Source organism: Geotrypetes seraphini, chromosome 1 (assembly GCF_902459505.1).
Source record: "Geotrypetes seraphini chromosome 1, aGeoSer1.1, whole genome shotgun sequence".
Classification (NCBI taxonomy): Eukaryota; Metazoa; Chordata; class Amphibia; order Gymnophiona; family Dermophiidae; genus Geotrypetes; species Geotrypetes seraphini.
The window spans coordinates 406,254,722-406,274,643 of record NC_047084.1 but is presented as its reverse complement, the minus strand read 5'-3'; the positions used below and the strand labels follow the sequence as shown (position 1 = coordinate 406,274,643).

General features: G+C 45.9%; 1 protein-coding gene across 1 annotated transcript in view; it reads right to left on the bottom strand.

Moving 5' to 3' along the window:
* SMU1 (SMU1 DNA replication regulator and spliceosomal factor) overlaps positions 1-19,922 on the bottom strand; it is a 216,462-nt gene that overhangs the window by 139,792 nt on the left and 56,748 nt on the right. The window contains exon 5 of the mRNA XM_033918195.1: positions 2,139-2,267. Coding sequence (XP_033774086.1) covers positions 2,139-2,267 — 129 coding nt within the window. The remainder of the gene's footprint in view (positions 1-2,138; positions 2,268-19,922) is intronic.

The window sequence follows — 19,922 nt, the reverse complement described above, 5'->3', positions numbered from 1 at the left end:
AACTCCCATAACTCCAAGGGAATCTGAACCAAATCCGGATTGTCCAAAAAGGAAGCAGGCTGCGGACATTGATCACATATAATGGAACATTCTGCCTGTTCCCGATGGTCCGTATTCAGGTGTAGGGTCCTTAAGTCTTCTGAAACAAGGTCAGGCAAGCGGCAAGTCTTGAACAGCCTGTGCATTGCTGGGTCATCCCTAAGATCTTGGGACCCACTAGCAGGGGAATCCCGCAGATCCGCTAGATTAGCCACACCAGTGGACGCTTCTGACATAACCTATGATATCAGAGGGACAGAAACCAAGGCAGAAGCGAAGGCGGGAACTGCCTGCCTGCTCTTCGGTGACCCTGAAAAGTCGAACACAGCTACAAGCTAGAATCCAGGGGAGGGGCAGACCCCATCCGCTGCACTAGAATCTGAATGGAAGAAACAGGCAAAGCCTTTTTAACCAGAAAAATTTGGATACATCAAATGCCCAAATTTTGGGGGAAAGAAAGTCACCGGCAGTAAGCGCCATTCTGCACACTTCATTTTTTTCAGTGCTTAGCAGAGTTAAAGAGACTGTTCCCTGGAGCTGCGCTTGAGTTTCGTGGAAACACGCTCTGCACCCTTCGTAGGCACACTGGACATTTAAATCGCATCTCCGGTAGAAATAGAGGCAAAGGGGCCACTCTGAGAAGGCATTCACAGAATCCGTGCACGTCCCACCCCCCTTGTGGGCTGTGATGCACAGGAAAAACGGCTGCGAAACCACCAGCCAACCGCCGCAAACGAGGCATAAATTCATGCCATCATATCCTGAGAAGGCCATCTGAGAAATTTGGAGTGAAAACGAAGCTCCAAAATGCCAAAAATATACCTTTAAAAAGTTTGAAGAAAATCCAAGATGGCCACCACAGGTGCCAATTTTGCCCTAAAACAGCCCGGGAAAAACACAGGGAACCCGGGAAAACAGCGATTTTGCTTTTTCAGAGGTGGGGGGGGGAGGGGAATAGGGCATGCATGGAAAACACCCAAAACCCACTTTTGAAGACCCCCCCCAAAATCGCCAATACAAGCATGCATACAGTGACTCACTGTGTCTGTGCTGCATCTAACAGAAAAGGCCGAAAAGCTGACAAGCAAGCAAGGAGATCTATTACCTCAGGAAGCTGGGGAAAACTGAATTTTTCACATCTTCTGACTGTCTCACTTGCCCGGTCACCTCAGTCAGTGACTGTAGTGACCTCTAATAAAATCAAGGCAGGTATGCAGTCCGGTCCCAATCACGCCTTCATGGAACCGCGCAGCCTGCACTCAAATCTCATAGCGGACAAACCAGGGGTGAGTTAGTTCCCAATCCCGGAGTCCCGATCTGTCCTGCAGGCTATCCAGGGAGTTTACTGCAGTTCTACTAACAGGGAACCCCCCAGAAGCAGACTTTTACACAAAATTTGCGATCCACCACAGGGTAAATCCGCAGCACCAGGGCAAGACCCACGCCAAGAATCAATCAACTGACTAAAACTTTTAGAAAATAAAACATGAGCAGAAAAGAAAAACTCCCACAGCTTAGGCTTGTAGGAAACAAAACTTAATATCCAGGGATAAGTAACAGCAGATGTACACAGAGAGAGGGGGCTAGAAATTGATTTCAAGTTCCCTATAGTTTCCAGGCTGGAAAAGGTAAATGACCCTAAAGTGTAGATTCCAGAGGTTATTGTACAAGAAATACTACTACTCTAGTCAATTATCAGTTTATGCACATTTCAGAATCTCTCTTGCTTTTCCTCTTTTATGCCTTTATGCCCCAATTCCTGTGTCTTAGGCAAGGATCCTCAAGCTTGTCTAAAGAAAGACCACATAGGGCATTTCAAATAACTAAAATAGTTGCAGGTTTGTTAAACAGGGTGCTCCCTTGGAATTTGCTTAGTTCATTGCTATGCCGAGGAATTTGGGAACCCCACCATGCATTACTGCCTTTAAAGACCAGATTCAGTCTTGGAAAGTAAGGAGGGCAAGAAAAAGTGAGCTCTGCAGGCCACATTAGATTGACAGGTTATAGTTTGGGGCCTGCTTATAAAAGGTCTGGTTTACTACAGTCAAATGTGTCACATAGTTAAATATTAAGCAAAAAGTAAATTGCTGAAGTCCCACCTTAATATGTCTACTTAGTTGTGTAGGAAATTTCTCCTCCTCTACATCTTTCACAGCTGCTTTACCTCTGAACAAGTCAATGGTCATACCAGGAGGGAGCAGCCCCTGATGTTGCTGCCACTTCAATGCCTGTGAAGAAGTTTAAAATAATAATGTTAACAAGGTTTGTATATTCTACTCATGGTACAGAGTTAGTAAAACAGGAAGTCAAGACAACATCTACTTCAATCAGCAATCTTGACAAACTATTTTAAAGATATTTCATTATAACTAGGCACAAAACTGGTTATGTTGAAATAGTCACACAGAAATAAAACACCCGAAGTGCTACAGAAACCTACAACTTTCAAAGGAGAAAATAGCTTCCTCCTAAAAGTAAGATAGTAGATGACAGCAGATCAAGACCTGTATGGTCCATCTAGTCTGCCCAACAAGATAAACTCATGATGCAATGCTACAAATGCATACTTGATTTCTCCTCGTCATTTTCAATGCACAATCCATAGAAGTCTACCCAGTACCGGCTTTCTTTCCCAAATGCTGAATCTGTCAAAGCCCCACTCCAGCCCATCCAGATCTGTCCAGCCATTATCAGGTCTTAGCCTTTGAAAGTCTGGGAAACAAAGCCAATGCTGGGTAATTACTAGATTTGCCAAAGAAAGCACCACTAAGTTTGTTTGGTTCCATTCTCTTTCCATATAGGATTTCTTTGTGTTTATCTCATGCTTTTTATTTTTTTAATTCTCTGTTATTGTTTTCATCTCTACCTCCTCCTGCTGGAGGGCATTCCAGGTATCTACTACCCTCTCTGTGAAAAAGTACTTCCTGATGTTATTCCTGAGTCAAACTCCCCCTCTCCTCCCCCCAGCAACCTCAAATTCATGTCCTCTAGATCAGTGTTCTTCAACCGCCGGTCCACAGACTGGTGCCGGTCCACAAAAATTTCTTGCCAGTCTGTGAAGGATTCGGATCCCCTTCACAAACTGCACACTAGATAGGAAGAGAGGCTCCAGTGCCGGCGTCAACTAACTTGCAACTTCCTGTTGTCGTCACGTATGCCGGGACTCCTGCCTCCTGCCGCATATGCCCTCTGCCTCATATGCCTCCAGCCTTCGCCGGGACGCCTGCCTCCTGCCATGTATGCCTTCCGCCTCATATGCCTCCTGCCTTCACCAGGACTCCTGGCTTTGCTGCGTATGCCAGGCCTCCTGCCTTTATCTTGTCTCTGCACCCCCAGAACAGCAGCGGCAGCCCTGTCTGCTTTTAACTTTGGCACACAGCTGCCCTTAAGCAGTAGTTTAGCCACAGTTTCATGAGGCAGCCTCGGGGCCTTTGCTAGGCCGGTCTGCTTCGATGATGTGATGTGGGCTGGCCTACCAAAGGCCCCGAGGCTGCCTCATGAAACCGCAGCTAAACTACTGCTTAGGGGCAGCTGTGTGCCGAAGTTAAAAGTACACAGAGCTGCCGCCAGGCTAAAGAGAGGAAACATTTGCTGGGGAGGGAAGGGAGAAGGGGTACTCCTGGACAGGGGAGGAAGGAAACAGCTGGCAGGAAGATTAGAGGAGGGGAAGGAGTCAGAATGGAATGGAGAGATCAGATGAGGGAAAGGGAGAGACAGAGGAATGAGAAAGTAGAGAGAGATTGATGCTGGGAAGGGGTCAGATGAGAAATAAGGAGAGAGGGACAAAGATACTAGATCTGGTGTAGGAGAGATAAAAATGAAGAGAGCAGATTGATCATGTAAAAAGGAGAGAGGCTGGATGGAAAGGGGAGAGGGGTATAGAATGAAGGCAGATACCATATGGAAGGGGGAGAGGGCAGACAGTGGATGGAAGGGGCAGATGTTGGATAGAAGAGACAGAGGGCAGACGCTGGATGGAAGAGAGTGAAAAGACGATGAAACCAGAGACGACAAAAGGTAAAAAATAATTTTATTTCTATCTTGTAATTACAATATATCAGATTTGAAATATGTATCCTGTTAGAGTAGGTGTTCAACATAACTGGGGACTGCAAAGCTCAGGCAGTGCTTCTTTAGCTTCCAGCTGGCTTAGGGCCCACTCTGTCCAGGGGGCAGTTGCACTCCCCTAACACTATTCCTGTCAAGTGTGACTGCGGTATTCTGTTAGCATGATATTTCTATGTACCATTCTGTAATAATTTGTCTTATTTAGTTTTCTTGATAGTAGAGGGGATATATGTGAAGGGGAGGGGAGACAGGGGTTTTGTTGAGCCTTGCCCTGTATTATTTGTATTTATAAAATTACAATTGTACAGAATACTGTTTCTTTTTATACTTTAATAAAATACATTCAATATAAAATCAGGGCTGTGGAGTCGGAGTCGAGGAGTCGGAGGAAATTTCGGGTACCTGGAGTCGGAGTCTGAAGTAAAAAAAACTGAGGAGTCGGAGTCGGAACATTTATCTACCGACTCCACAGCCCTGTATAAAATCATAACTATTTAGGCTTGTGCGGATGGGATTAGATGGTTTGCAGGACTGAGCTCGCAGGGACGGGGCGGAGATGGTTTTTTTTATTTCAGTCTTAGTAGTTTGCCAGTCCATGAAATAATTCTTTTATTTCCGCCGGTCCATAGGTGTAAAAAGTTTGAAGAACACTGCTCTAGATCTTCCACCTCACCTACTCTGGAAAACATTTGTTTATTAATACCTTTCAAATATTTGAATGTCTGTATCACCCCAATCTCTCCTTTCTGCTAAAGCAGTGTTCTTCAACCACCGGTCCGTGGACCGGTGCCGGTCCACAGAAATTTCCTGCCGGTCCACAGGGCCAGCACGTGCATCAGGCCCAAAACAGTGTTCTTCAACTGCCGGTCCACGGTGCAATCAATGCAGCATTATCTTCGAGCCAGCTCCCTCTTCCTCACTGATTCAGTGCACAAAGCCACAGGCAGTGGCTCCTACGTGTGTCCTGCGCCTGAACCGGAAGCATTCTCTCTGATGTTGCAACGTCAGAGGGAAGGCTTTCAGATGAGGCACGGGACGAGCAAGGAGCCGCTGCCCATAGCTTTGTGCACTGCATCAGTGAGGAAGAGGGAGCCGGCCTGAAGATAATACCAGGCCAGCATAAAATGGCCAGGCGGGAGCAGGCCAGAAGATAAGGGAGGGAGGGAGACAACAAAGGTAGGGGGAATGATTTTATTTTTTAATTTAGTGATTGAATTATGTCAATTTTGAGAATTTACATCTGCTGTCAGTGTGCTTTGTGTAGTTTAATTTTGTGGTTAACCATTATGTGTTGTTAAAAAGATTATATTGTGTATCTTTGAAAAATGAATGGAAAAAATAGTGTTACAATTAGTACTATTATGGGGCGTGGTCTGGGGTGGAGATGGGCGGGGTCTGGCCCACAACTTAGCCCAGTGTTCTTCAACCGCCAATCCACGGACCGATGTCAGTCCACAGAATAATTATTTTATTTCTGCCGGTCCATAGGTGTAAAAAGGTTGAAAAACACTGTGCTAGAGAGTATACATCTTCAAGTCATCAAGTCTCTTCTCACGCATCTTGTGGTGCAAGCCCCATACCATTTTCATCAATTTTCTAATCTAATCTGAATTTCTGCATTGCACTTATCCAGAATCAAGGTGATTAACAAGTAAAGAGACCCATATATTATATGGGGAAGTACAATGACTGAAATTTGATTACAAATTTTTTAAAGTTTCATAGTGGCGAGTAGGGAAAGTCCAACATGTAAATCGCAATTTTTTTTTTTTGGAGGGGGGGGGGAAATTCCCTGAATTCTTTCAAGTGTTTACATCCTTAGCGAGAAACACCTTCCAAAACTTAACACAATATTCCAAATGAGGCCTCACTTAAGGATCTAAACTAAACTAAACACAAAACACAAAATTTTAATCAGCATTTTAAGAAAACTTAAGTGCCACAGACTGCCTTTCTCCAACCTACCTTTGGGCAAGTAAACACCCTGCTTACCAAATGCACCACCACTTAAGTTCTCTTACACTTTTTTCTCATCCATTCTGAAAATGTATTAAGTTAGCCATCGATATTAACATTCAGTTTAGTTATCTAGGTCAACCTTTTTCCTCATAAAATTATTTTTGTATATCAGTTTATAAATTAACTCATTTATATTAATTTCACTGCAACAGATTCTCCTAAACCAGAAAAGCACAGATGGAAATTCAGAACCTCAGGCAAATTCATGTAGAAATTCAGAAATAAGTCATATTGAAAAAAGGAAGATAACAGACGTACTGTTATAACCTGTCTTGAACTTCACTTAGGAGAATTTGATGGGATATAAGATCACAAATAACTTGTAGCTATAACTCATTTTACAGAACTATCACTGAAATCATTTGATGCTAGTAAGTAAGAATACATCCAGAATTTGCTAAGAATTAGAATGCACAATTCTATCCACTACAGCAAATATTAGATGAAGAATTGCATAGGGCCCTCTGTTTCTGGAACGAAAGATTAGGTTCTTACCTTTGCTAATCTTCTTTCTTGTAAACCCACACTTTACTCAGGGACCAGTGGGTTATTTCTCTCCACCCGCCAGGACTTTATAGGAAGCCTCAAACTTTAGAGGCTTAATCCCCCTCCCTCCTCTTATCTAATCACTGTCCCTGTGAACATTAGTCTTAAAGCAGTCAGGAACTTCTTAAAGGATAGAAACGAGAGAGAATGGGGAACATGAACACTCCCTAACAAATAAGTCAATTCTGCTCATATCAACAAATGTAAACAATGAAAAAAGAGAACACAGATAATAAAACATTATAAACCTGAACAAAAAAACAGCGCTACAAGGAGACACAGCCTGCACTGTCAGAAGGGGACACTTAAACAAGGGACTCCTCAAAACTAAGTGCTAAACCCATTCTGATGGCACTCTTACAAAGGCTGGTCAGAAAACAGAAATCCAGCTTAAAAGTACATATAAACACAGACAATTGGCGAATCAGCAAGGTATAGGGCGAGTTCCCGGAATAAAGTGTGGATTTACAAGTCAGAAGATTAGCAAAGGTAAGAATCAAATCTTTCATTCATGTACAATCCCACTTTATTCTGGGACTTAACAGAGCAGTCCCGAAAATTCAGGGTGGGACTGGTGAGCCCATTGCCACAACAGAGGCACCAAAAGCAGCATCCTGTTTGGCCACCACATCGATCCTGTAAAACTTGGTAAACGTATGCATAGAGGACCAGGTAGCAGCCCTGCAAGTCTCATCCAGAAACAGCCAATGACTGCCCAAGAGGACGAAACACTGGTAGAATGAGCTCGCACCGCAAGGGGGGGCTTATTTTTAGCTGCCACATAAGCCACAGAAATAGCCATATGGATCCAACGCGAAATGGTGGCCTTAGAAGCTGGCCTACCCTTGCAGGCAGGATTTGGCAGAATAAACAGGTGGTCAGACAAGTGAAACTCATTGGTGACCTCCAGGTACCGCAACAAGATCCTGTGCATGTCCAAGGACCGTAACACCCGGTCCTGCTCCCTTGAACCAGAGGAAGCAAAAGCAGGAAGGCGGATTTCCTGATTCACATGGAAAGTGAAAACTACTTTGGGAAGAAAGGAAGGAACACTGCACAGCATCACACTGGAATCCTTAATACGCAGAAAAGGATCCCAGCAGGAAAGAGCCTGAAGCTCTGAAACCCTGAGATAATAGCCACCAGAAAAAACAGCTTGATCGTGAGATCCATAAGGGCCACCTGCTCCAGAGGCTCATATGGCAGACGAGTCAAAGAACAGAGAATCAGGCTAAGATTCCAAGTTGGACAGGGAAGTTACAACGGAGGCCTAAGCTGCAGAGTACCCTACAGAAAATGAGCCATGTCTGGATGAGATGCTAAGGCACCCCTCAGAGAAGGCGGGCCTATAAAGCAGTTCCTTACTAGAGAATGACACGGGGAAAAAATCTGTCCCCGTCACTGCCCCGTCCCCGGCCCACCGTCCCTTCATCGCCCCGTCACCGCCATCCCCTTCACCGACCGGTCACCGTCACCGCCATCCCCTTCACCGCCATCCCCTTCACCGCCCCGTCCCCACAGCATCCATATAAGCCTCAGTATTGCAATATTTAGCTTATTCCTTCCTTATAAATAAATCAAAGTTTTGGCTGCTGAACTAGAGAAAGAGATGTTCAGATGGCAGGGCTTTGTTTATAAATTGTTATCAACACAACTAATATATATCATAAAACAAAAGAAAAAGAAAATAAATAGAATTTTTTTTCTACCCTTGTCTGGTTTCTGCTTTCCTCATCTTCTTATTCAATTCCTTCCATCCACTGTGTGTCTTCTCTCTGCGTCTTCCATTTGCTTTGTTACTGTGCCTCTCCCTTCACCTCCCCCACCCCCATCTTCAGGCATCTGTCTTCTTCCCTTCCAGCGTCTTCTCCCCACTCTGTCGTCCACATTTCCCTTCAGGGTCTGTTCCTCTCCACTCTCCTTCAATGTCTGTTCTATTCCTTTCCATCACTACCCTTCCCTCCCTCCTTCACCATCTGTTCCTTTCTACCACCTTTCAGCTCCTCTCGCGCGGCCTATCTATCACCTCCCTCTTACTTACTTTCGTGGCACATTACAATGTAATTTGTGCAAGCCGCTGGAGCCTGCGAGCTTGGTCCCCAAACAATCTTGCATCTGTGTTCCTATTTTCCCCATTTCTAATATCTCCCCTATGTATCTGGCATTGCCCCCCCTGTGTCCATATTGTGGTATGCAGCCTATGCCTGCTAGGAGTGTCCCCAGAGCAGTGCACAGGTCAAAAGTAGATACTTCTCATTCTGGGCCATTTAAACTCCGAACTGCCAAGTTGCCCGACTTTCCTTCCTTACCCTTTCTGCCAGGGAGCAGAGTTGCATATTTCCCCTCCCCCACACAGTCATAGGGTAGTTGATAGGAAATCCTCTGCACCTGAGGGTTGGAGGCGTGGCGGCAGACTTCTAAACCTGAGAACTGAACTGTTAGAGAGGCAGAAGGAGAAACAGAGGGAATAGGAGCGATTGCAGTTAGAAAGCTGGCAGCGACGCTCAGGGCGGAGGGCTCTGAATGGCAGTCAACAGCCTGAAAAAGCAACAAAAAAGAAATCCAACCAAATCTGCAGAAAAAACACTGGAACAGGAAAACCAAACAAAAACTTCAGACAATGTACACGATGCAGGCAAGAATTTATTGTACCAAAGTTAAAATGCAGTAAGATAAAAACCTTAATGGCAGTCAACAGCCTGAATGCATGGAGCTAACTGAGGCTGGAGCAGAACCGTCTCCCTGCCTGTCTGAAGTTCCTCAAGACATGGAGCTGGATCCAGAGCTCACTGCTGAGCTTCAAAAGGGAGTCCAACCAATGGAAGTTTGCTGTTCTAAAAAGCAAGTAGTGGAAACTGCCTAGGTGGGTTATTGAAGCCTTACCTATTTGAACTGTATTGAAGTTGTCCTTTGATAATCCTAGAAGAGTTGGAGTATTGTGAGAGCTCCTTTAAGAACTGAGAAAGACTTATCTTGTTTTTTCTTTTGAAATTGAATTGTTCTAAGCCCAGGCAGTGGGGTTTGCCCCACGTTCAAAGTGGTGGGATAGAGGGCCTAATTTTGGCAACATTATTACCACACGGAGCACACTGCTTAGCCAGCACGTCAGCTGCTGGGTGGATCAGTACTGTAGTGCTGGTTCAAGCTTAAGTGAACAGCAGAAAAGAAAAGACTGTTTTTCTTTTGGTTTTTTTTCTTTGAAACTGTCCAAGCTGGAACTATGAGGGGCCAGTTACAGCTTTAGGAGAGACTTGCATTGTTGAGTTTTAGAACCGCATGGAAACAGCATTCACCCCAGAGACTGTTTAATTTTGCAGTTTTGGATGTTTTGGGTCCATGTTTGCTATGTAAAAATCCTGACAAGTCTGTATTGCTTTGGACTGAGCTATGAGGAAACAAGCAGGCCGGCTTGTTCATTTTTGGATTTAAAGATTAAAACCAGTTTTTCATTTGAAAATTACCTCCCTAGTGTGGTGGTGTTTCTTTTTCTTGAACTTTTATTTTTCTTCCTTGTGCTGCCCGCAGCGGCACACAAGAGTATTCCTTGTCCCGGTGTCCCAGGACCCATTGCCCTGAGGTTGCCGGTGACAATATACCATCCCCATGGCGTATATGTCCCCATGCCCCCATGCACATAATTTCCCCTCTGTTTCTGTTACCTTCCTTTGTCCAGATTTCCCCTCTCTTCCACTTCCACACCAATGTGTCTCTTCTCTTCAACCCCAACTAGCTTCTTTCCCTGTTTCTTCCCCCCCCACCTGCTTCCAGCATCTGCCTCACCTGCCTGTCCTCCCCTTACTTTCCTGCTGTGGGTTTCTTTCTCTCCCTGTTCATCCCCTTGGCCCAGAATCTCTTTCCCTTTCACTCCCTCCTTCCTAGTGTGAGCCGGGAACATGCGCGATTGCGCGGTCCAGCAGCCCCCTCCTGCCCGAATGCAGCGTTACACCATCTCCCTCCCTCCACCTCACCTTAGATGCAGAGTTTGCCGGCTTTCTTTTTCGCCCAGCCGCACGCATTCAAAAAGCCGCGCACGTGCGGCTGCTCAGTTGTTCAATCTTCTACTCTGACGCAACCGGAAACAGGAAGTTGCAGCAGAGGAGAAGACTGAACATCTCGAGCAGCCGCACGTGCGCAGCTTTTTGAAAGCGTGCGGCTGGGCGAAAAAGAAAGCCGACAAACTCTGCATCTAAGGTGAGGGAGGAAGATGGCAGAATGCTGCGATCGGGCGAGTGGGGGCTGCTGGACTGTGCGATCCTTGATTGCCTCACTGCGGAGACAAGACCATTCACCGCTCCACGGGGCAGTAAATGGCCTTGTGCCTGTCCCCGCAGCAACCACTACTTTTTCTTTCCCCGTTTTGGCGGGTTACCCACGGCTACCCGCGGCTAGCCGCGGGTAACAACCATAGTGTCATTCTCTATTACTTACCATAACAGGTGTTTTCCAGGGACAGCAGGCAGCTATTCTCACATGTGGGTGACGTCATCCACGGACCCAGATAGGGACAGCCCTGCAAGCAGACTTTCTTGTAGAAAACTTAGAAGTTTCGAGTCTGCTACACCGCACATGCGCAAGTGCCTTCCCGCGAAGCACAGGGTGCATCTCCTCAGTTCAGATAGCTAGCAGAGAAGCCAACCAGAGGAGGTGGGTGGACTGTGAGAATAGCTGCCTGCTGTCCCTGGATAACACCTGTTACGGTAAGTAACTGTGCTTTATCCCAGGACAAGCAGGCAGCCTATTCTCACATGTGGGTGACCTCCAAGCTAACCAGGATGGGATGGTGGGAGTGTTGGCAACTTAGGAGAATAAATTTTGTAATACTCTCTGGCCAAAATGGCCATCCCGTCTGAAGAAAACATCTAGACAATAATGAAAGGTGAAAGTATGAACCGAGGACCAGGTGGCAGCTTTGCAAATTTCCTCAATAGGAGTGGATCTGTGGAAAACTACTGAAGCCGCCATGGCTCTGACTTTGTGGGCTGTGACTCGACTCTGTAGATGCAGTCTAGCCTGAGCAAAGCAGAAAGAGATACAAGCAGCCATCCAGTTGGAGATAATATGCTTAGAGATTGGATGTCCCAACTTGTTTAGATCGAAGGAGACAAAAAGTTGAGGAGCAGATCTGTGTGGTTTGGTACATTCCAAGTAGAAGGCCAAAGCACGCTTACAGTCCAGAGTATGGAGAGCTGTTTCTCCAGGATGAGAATGAGGCTTTGAAAAAAAACACTAGAAGTACAATGGATTGGTTGAGATGAAATTCTGAAACCACTTTAGGTAAGAATTTAGGAGAACCACTTTGTCATGATGGAAAACTGTGAATGGTGATTCAGTAACTAAAGCTTGCAGCTCACTGACTCTTCGAGCAGATGTGAGGACAATGAGAAACACCACCTTCCAAGTGAGATATTTCAGATGAGCCGTATCCATTGGTTCAAAAGGAGGCTTCATCAATTGAACAACATTGATATTCCAAACCACTGGAGGTGGTTTGAGAAGAGGTTTGACACTGAAAAGTCCTTTCATAAATCTGGAAATCACAGGTTGATCAGAAAGGGGTTTCCCTTTGATAGGCTGATGGAGCACAGCAATTACACTAAGATGGACTCGAATGGATGTAGACTTGAGGCCAGAGGTAGATAAGTGCAGAAGATAATCTAAAATGGAAGACAAGGAAGTATCTCGAGGCTCCTTGTTATGAGAAAAGCACCATGTAGAAAATCTATTCCATTTCTGATGGTAGCATTGTCTAGTGGCAGGCTTCCTGGAAGCCTCTAAAATGTCCCGAACAGGTTCAGAAAACTGAAGGGGAGTTATGTTGAGAGCTACCAAGCTGTCAGGTGGAGAGACTGCAGGTTGGGATGAAGTAGAGATCCTTGACTCTGTGTAAGCAGAGATGCAAAAATTGGTAGAAGGTATGGCTCCCTGCTGCTGAGTTGAAGTAGAAGGGAGTACCAAGGTTGCCTGGGCCACCGAAGAGCTATCAGAATCATAGTGGCATGATCATTCTTGAGCTTGACCAGAGTCTTGAGAATGAGGGGGAATGGAGGGAACGCATACAGGAAGAGATTCGTCCATTCCAGAAGGAAAGCATCTGCCTTGAGGCGATGAGAAGAGTATATCCTGGAGCAGAACTGAGGCAGTTTGTGGTTGTGGGGAGATGCAAAGAGATCTATCTTAGGAATTCCCCACTGAGAAAAAATGTGATGAAGAGGGGAGGAATTGAGTGTCCATTCATGAGATTGCAGAAGACGAATCAATTTGTCCGCCAGACAGTTTTTCTCTCCTTGAATGTAGGCTGCTTTCAAGAAGGTGTTGCCCCAAACCTGTTGAGCTTCTTGACAAAGAGGGGGAGATCCTGTTCCTCCCTTCTTACTGACGTAGTACATGGCGACCTGATTGTCTGTCCGAAAAAGGACTACCTGGTCATGAAGAAGATGCTGAAAAGCTATGGGAGCACTGAAAATTGCTCTGAGTTCCAACAGATTGATATGACACTGACGATCCGTGCTGGACCAGTGGCCTTGAGTACGGAGACCGTCGAGATGAACTCCCCAAGCATAGGTCGAGGAATCTGTCGTGAGGACCTTCTGATGAGGGGGTGTCTGAAACAGTAAACCTCTGGAGAGATTGGAAGAGAGCATCCACCAGTGGAGAGACTGTCTCAACGATGGAGTGACTGTAATGTATTGAAAGAGTACGTCGCAAGCTTGTGCCCACTGAGATGCCAGGGTCCACTGAGGAATTCTGAGGTGAAGTCTGGCAAAAGGAGTCACGTGAACGGTCGAGGCCATATGACCGAGTAATACAATCATGTGTCTCGTTGAAAGTGAAAAAAGGGAAGACACTTTGTGGCAAAGCTGAAGAAGAGCATCCAGATATTGCTGAGGAAACAATGCTCCGAGTTAGTGTCTAGAACAGCTCCGATGAACTGAAGATTCCGAGAGGGCTGAAGGTGGGATTTAGGAAAGTTGATTTGATTCCCAAGCTTTGTAGGAACCACGTAGTTCGTTGGGTCGCTACAATAACCCCCTGAGATGTTGAATCTTTGATGAGCCAGTCGTCCAGGTAGGGGAACACCTGGAAACCATGGTTCCGCAGAGCTGCTACAACCACCACTAGGCACTTGGTGAACACTCTCAGAGATGATGCCAGGCCAAAGGGTATTGAAAATGCAGATTCCCCATTGAAATCTGAGGTACTGACAGGAGGCTGGCTAGAGAATATAACCAATCGTTCTGATCTAGAAGGGGATATAAGGATGCCAGGGACAACATGCAAAACTTTTCTTTGACTAAAAATTTGTTGAGGGCACTGAGATCCAATATAGGCCGTAGATTGCCCGTCTTCTTCGGAACGAGGAAGTAACAGGAATAAAACCCCCTGCTCTTCTGTTCCAAGGGAACTTCCTCGATTGCACAGAGACGAAGCAGAGCTTGAGCTTCCTGAAGAAGAAGGGCAGTCTGGGATGGATTGGAAGGATACTCTCTTGGAGGAAGCTCTGGTGGAATCTGAGTGAAATGAAGAGAGTATCCGTCCCTGATTATTGACAGCACCCAGAGGTCGGATGTAATGGTCTCCCATCGATGGTAAAAATGATGGAGACGACCTCCAATGGGAAGAGGGGAGGACAGAGGCAGAACGATGGAGGTTATGCTCTGTTTGAGACACTCAAAAAGGCTGAGAAGCCTTTGGTGTAGCAGAAGGCTGAGGGTTCTGTTGCTTCTGCTGCTGTTATTTCTTGGGGGGTGCTTGAGTGTAAGGATAACGCCTCTGATAGGGTGGAAGAGGCTGAGAAGGTTTAGGAGGAGCTGGCTTAGGCTTTGGTCTGACGATGGAAGCAAAGGATTTCTCATGCTCTGAGAACTTCTTGGTGACGGCCTCTAAGGATTCATCAAAGAGATCATAGCCTTCACAAGGAATATTGGCCAGACGATCCTGAATGTTGGGATCCATATCAATGGTGTGAAGCCAGGCAAAGCAGCGCATCGCTACTGAGAAAGAAGTGACCCTCAAGGAAAGTTCAAAGGCATCATAAGATGACTGAAGAAGGTATAACCTGAGTTGTGCTAAAGTAGCAATGACTTGCTGGAACTCTAAAAGCCTGTTGACCAAGGTCTTTAGAGAAACCAGGGAGTACCGGTATATCAATAAAATACTTGAAATAAGTAGTAAAGATAAAATTATAATTTAAAACTCTGGAGGCCATCATCGAATTTTGATAAAGACGACGGCCAAACTTGTCCATGGTCCTACCCTCTCTGCCAGGAGATAGGGTAGCATAGACCCTGGAAGGATGACTCCTCTTTAAGGAAGATTCCACAAGAAGGGACTGATGAGATATAGTTGGGAGTTCTCAAAGCCCTTGCAATGTACCATTCTATACCTCGATTCCAGCTTGCCTGGAACAGCAGGAATGGCATAAGGAAAAGTACCCCTAGACTGGAAAACAGCTAACGTAATTCCACTCCACAAAAAGGGCTGCAGAACGGAGACAGGAAATTACAGACCGGTGAGTCTTACATCCATAGTGTGCAAACTCATGGAAACACTGATCAAACAGGAACTTGACAAAATTCTAGACAAAGAAAATTTACGCGATCCACATCAACACGGATTTACCAGGGGAAGGTCCTGCCAATCTAATCTGATTGACTTCTTTGATTGGGTAACCAGTCATCTGGATGCCGGTGAGTCCCTTGACGTGATATATTTGGACTTCAGCAAAGCTTTTGATAGCGTCCCACACCGCAGGCTGTTGAACAAACTAAAATCGATGGGATTAGGGGATACATTCACAACATGGGTAAGGGATTGGCTAGATGGTAGGCTTCAAAGGGTGATGGTAAACGGTACCCCCTCCAAAACGTCAGCAGTGATGAGTGGAGTACCTCAGGGCTCCGTCTTAGGGCCGATTCTATTCAATTTATTCATAGGAGATTTGACCCAAGGACTTAGAGGAAAAGTATCACTGTTTGCCGACGATGCCAAACTATGCAACATAGTTGGCAAAAGCAGTGTGCCTGACTTTATGACGCAGGACCTAAGACAGCTTGAACAGTGGTCATCAACTTGGCAGCTGGGCTTCAATGCTAAAAAATGTAAAGTAATGCACCTAGGCAAAAAAAATCCACACAGAACTTACACACTAAATGGTGAAACCTTGTCCAGGACCACGGTGGAACGTGATTTAGGAGTGATCATCAGCGACGATATGAAGGCTGCCAATCAAGTGGAGAAGGCTTCATCCAAGGCAAGACAAATGATGGGATGTATTCGTAGGGGTTTTGTCAGCAGAAAGCCTGAAGTCATAATGCCACTGTACAGATCCATGGTGAGACCTCATCTCGAGTATTGTGTTCAATTCTGGAGACCACACTACCGAAAGGATGTGTTGAGAATTGAGTCGGTTCAGCGAATGGCTACCAGGATGGTTTTGGGGCTCGGGGAACTCACGTATGAAGAAAGGTTGAGGAAACTGCGGATGTACTCACTGGAGGAGCGAGAGAGAGAGGGGACATGATTGAGACCTTTAAGTATATTACTGGGCGTATAGAGGTGAAAGATGATATCTTCAGTCTTACAGGGCCCTCGGTAACCAGAGGACACTCGCTGAAAATCAGGGGAGGGAAATTTCAGGGTGATGCTAGGAAGTACTTCTTCACCGAAAGGGTGGTAGATCATTGGAACGAGCTGCCTCAGCGGGTGATTGAGGCCAGCAGCGTGTTAGATTTCAAGAGAAAATGGGATATTCATGTGGGATCTCTAGGAGAGTAAGAATCAGGGAGTGGGTCATTGGTATGGGCAGACTCGATGGGCTATGGCCCTTTTCTGCCGTCAATTTCTATGTTTCTAAGGAGTCTCCAGGTTTCGTTTGAAAGTCTGAGGAAGAAGTATATTCAGAGGAAGTTTGTGAGACTCTGGCAGGAGGCCGAGGTATACTCATTTCCTTGAAATACTCCTTAGAGTACTTAGAACCAGCGTCCAATTTAAGATCCAGGTCCTCAGACATTTGACGGAGGAAGGATGAAAACGACAATTGATCCGCCAGAGCATGGCCTCGAGAGGGACTAGATGACCTTGAGGCGCCTCGAGTGGAAAATGAAGGTGAGGCCTCTCTGGAGTACTGATATCCCAGCAAATAAACAGACTGGGGCGAAGCACTGGAATCAGCTGAGCCCTCAGGTTCTGCTATTGGTGTCCTGTCTTGAGGAGTTCGAAGCCTCGAAGAACTGGAAGGCCTGGACGAGGAACGCTTCTCTCTGGAGGAGGACCTGCGCCTCGACCGGTGATGAGAGTGCTGCCTGGAAGCAGGTCTCGCACGAGGTCGAGAAGACTTCGCCCTATGCCTCGAAACGGGCAATGCCTTATGTGAGGATATAAGGCTGGAAGCTGTAGATCGAAACCCCATAGACTCAGTGGTTTGGATCAAGGAATCTCGAAGCGCTCCCAAAGGCTCGGCTCCTTGTATGGAGTGTGAGGATTCCAGACGAGACACTCGCAAAGACTCAGCTCCTTGCATGGAGTGTGAGGATTCCAGACGAGACACTCACAAAGACTCGGCTCCTTGCATGGAGTGTGAGGATTCCAGTTGAGACACTCGCAAAGAATCAACTCCTTGTATAGAGTGTGTAGATTCAGCTAAAGACACAGGCGAGGACTCGACCTCTTGTGAGACTGCTGAGTGCCCAGGCTGGACTGCAGGAAGCAGAGTCGAGGCAGGACTATATTTGGTCAGTAACTGAACAAATTCCCGCTCTAAAATGGTCTGGATGGTAACCTGCAATTGTGAATCCGAGTCTGAAACTGGACCACTTGCTGAGGCTAAAGGCTCCGAGGACGAAGAGGAAGAATGCTTCGACTTGGAGGAATGATGTTTGGGTAGCTTGAGGACCACCGCTGGAACTGTCTGCTGAGATATCTGACCTGAGGGAAGCTCAGGAGAAGATTTGGCAGATTTACTCAAGGTCGAGGACATTCCAAACGAGGAAGGTCTGATGAGAGTTGAGGTTGAAGTCGTGGAGGCAGGAGGAACCCCCATAGAAGGCCTGAACGAGTCTGAGGGTCGAGGGTGTAATCGAGGTTTCCATACCAAAAATGTTCTCCACTTGAACTCGACATTTGAGGGCTCGAGGTTGAAGAGTAGAACAGCGAACGCATGACTCAGGCCACAGACACTGAAGTCACCAGCGGTGTGGGTCAGTGAGGGAGATCGCACGCTGGCACTGGCTACACTCTTGAAGCCCGTGACTGGCTGGGACATAGAAGGAAAGATAGCCACCACAAAGTTGAAGCCCGAAGCGTGCGACAGGTCCTGCCAGTAAGTCGACAAAAAATAAAACTCTTTTTTTTTTCTTTTTATAAATAATAAGTAAAAGAAAAGCACAGCGACACGGTAATAAGAAAAATAAAACATGAGCTGCGGAGAAAGAAGGCACTAAGTGAACTAAGTTCAGCGCAGAGCATCAAAGGTGGACTTCTCGGCTCCGTGGAAAACTGAGAACTGAGGAGACGTTCCCTGTGCTGGGCGGGGAAGGCACTCGTGCAGTGTAGCAGACTCAAAACTTCTAAGTTTTCTATAAGCAAGTCTGCTTGCAAGGCTGACCACATCCGAGCTCCGTGAATGACGTCACCCACATGTGAGAATAGGCTGTCTGCTTGTCCTGGGATAAACGAAAGACCGGCAATCTGAACCCAGAGAGAAGTTACCGCTAGGCCCTTCTTCAGGCCATCCTGCAGGAACTCCAGGACCCGAAAAACAGACAGAGCAGCCGGGTTCACCTGTTGCAGGCCATACCAGGCTTGACTGCGGGTTTTGGTTTTTTTAAAATAATATCTACTGTGCAATCCTGAGAGTCCTTAAACACTACTCCTCCATTAGTAGAGAGATTCATGCACCAGGTATCCTGTGCCACGGGGGAATTCACCTTAAGATGCTCAAAACTGCTGAAAAGCAGGAGACGGCAGATAAAGCTTAGATATAACTTGAGGGAGCCGGATAAAGCAGCCTGGGCATCTATTGCTCTGTAACCAGACCAAGAAGAGATGGATGGGACGGGGGAAAAAAAAAGAGGACAGCACATTAGAACGGTCCATGACCGAACACTGTGACGTGGAAAGAGAAGATTCCAATTTATTGCTCTGTCAGAACTCCCGGCAATAAAATGGTGGACAAAGCCATGCTTAAAAGGTCTGCTGATGGAGGGATCCTCACTCAAATCCGGACTCTCAGGACAACCGTGCTGATTAGTCCCAGCAAGGGTATCAGCCAGATCTAAAATAAAAGTAGTGTCAAGAAACAAAAGTGGAATAATATCCGTATGGCATAATGCAATCGAGTTCTACCATAGCCGGATGAGAGGGCTCCTGAAACGGGATCTCTTCCACTGGAACAACAGGTTTAGAAGAAAGTGACGCATCTGCTAGCTTTGTTAAACGATCTGGGTCTGAAAAATACACTTTTCAGAGGAGCTGAAAAAAAGTCCAGTGAAAATTCACACCTGGGCTACTGCAGAGCCCTGCTCAGGTGCTCGAAATGCATCAAGAGTCTACAGACTTGGAACACAGGTGTTTGGTGCCAAACTCTAGAACAGCCTCTGGGCGAGATATTTTTCCAAAATCACAGAAACAGGCCGGCACCCCAGTCCTGGAGAACCTGAAGGAGACAAAGCTCCCACTCCCTTCCCTAGTGCGCTACAGCACACGGAATACAATCACTGGTCTGGCACCAATCTGGTGCAATCAATGCACACATTCGACAGATTAGGGGCTGGGGAATCCATTCCAAACAATTTTTAATCAAAACAAAGGATTTGGAGGCAGAAATCATACTTTGAAAAAAAGATTGATTAAAATCCAAGATGGCCACCACCTGCAAATTCGTGCAAAAAACGGCAAAATTAAAATCTGAAAATATAAAATAGCGATTTGGGGCTTGTCGAGGTGGGGAACCTGAACCTTACCCTCAGAAACTCTCAAAAATGAGTTTTAGAGTTTCACAGACCACCCCCGAAGTTCAAGTTTCAAGTTTATTTAAAAATTTGATTTGATCGCAAAATCATAATCCAATGCGATTTACAAATAACGATAAAATTGGGCAAAAAAGAAAAACACATTGATTAAACCAGACAGTTAATACAACTTTTGACCAACCAAACACAACAGGGATAAAAGAAAAAAAAGGATTAAATACAATTTGTAAATTAAATTAAAAAGGCATAGGTAATGAAACATAGGAAATAATGGAGGTATAC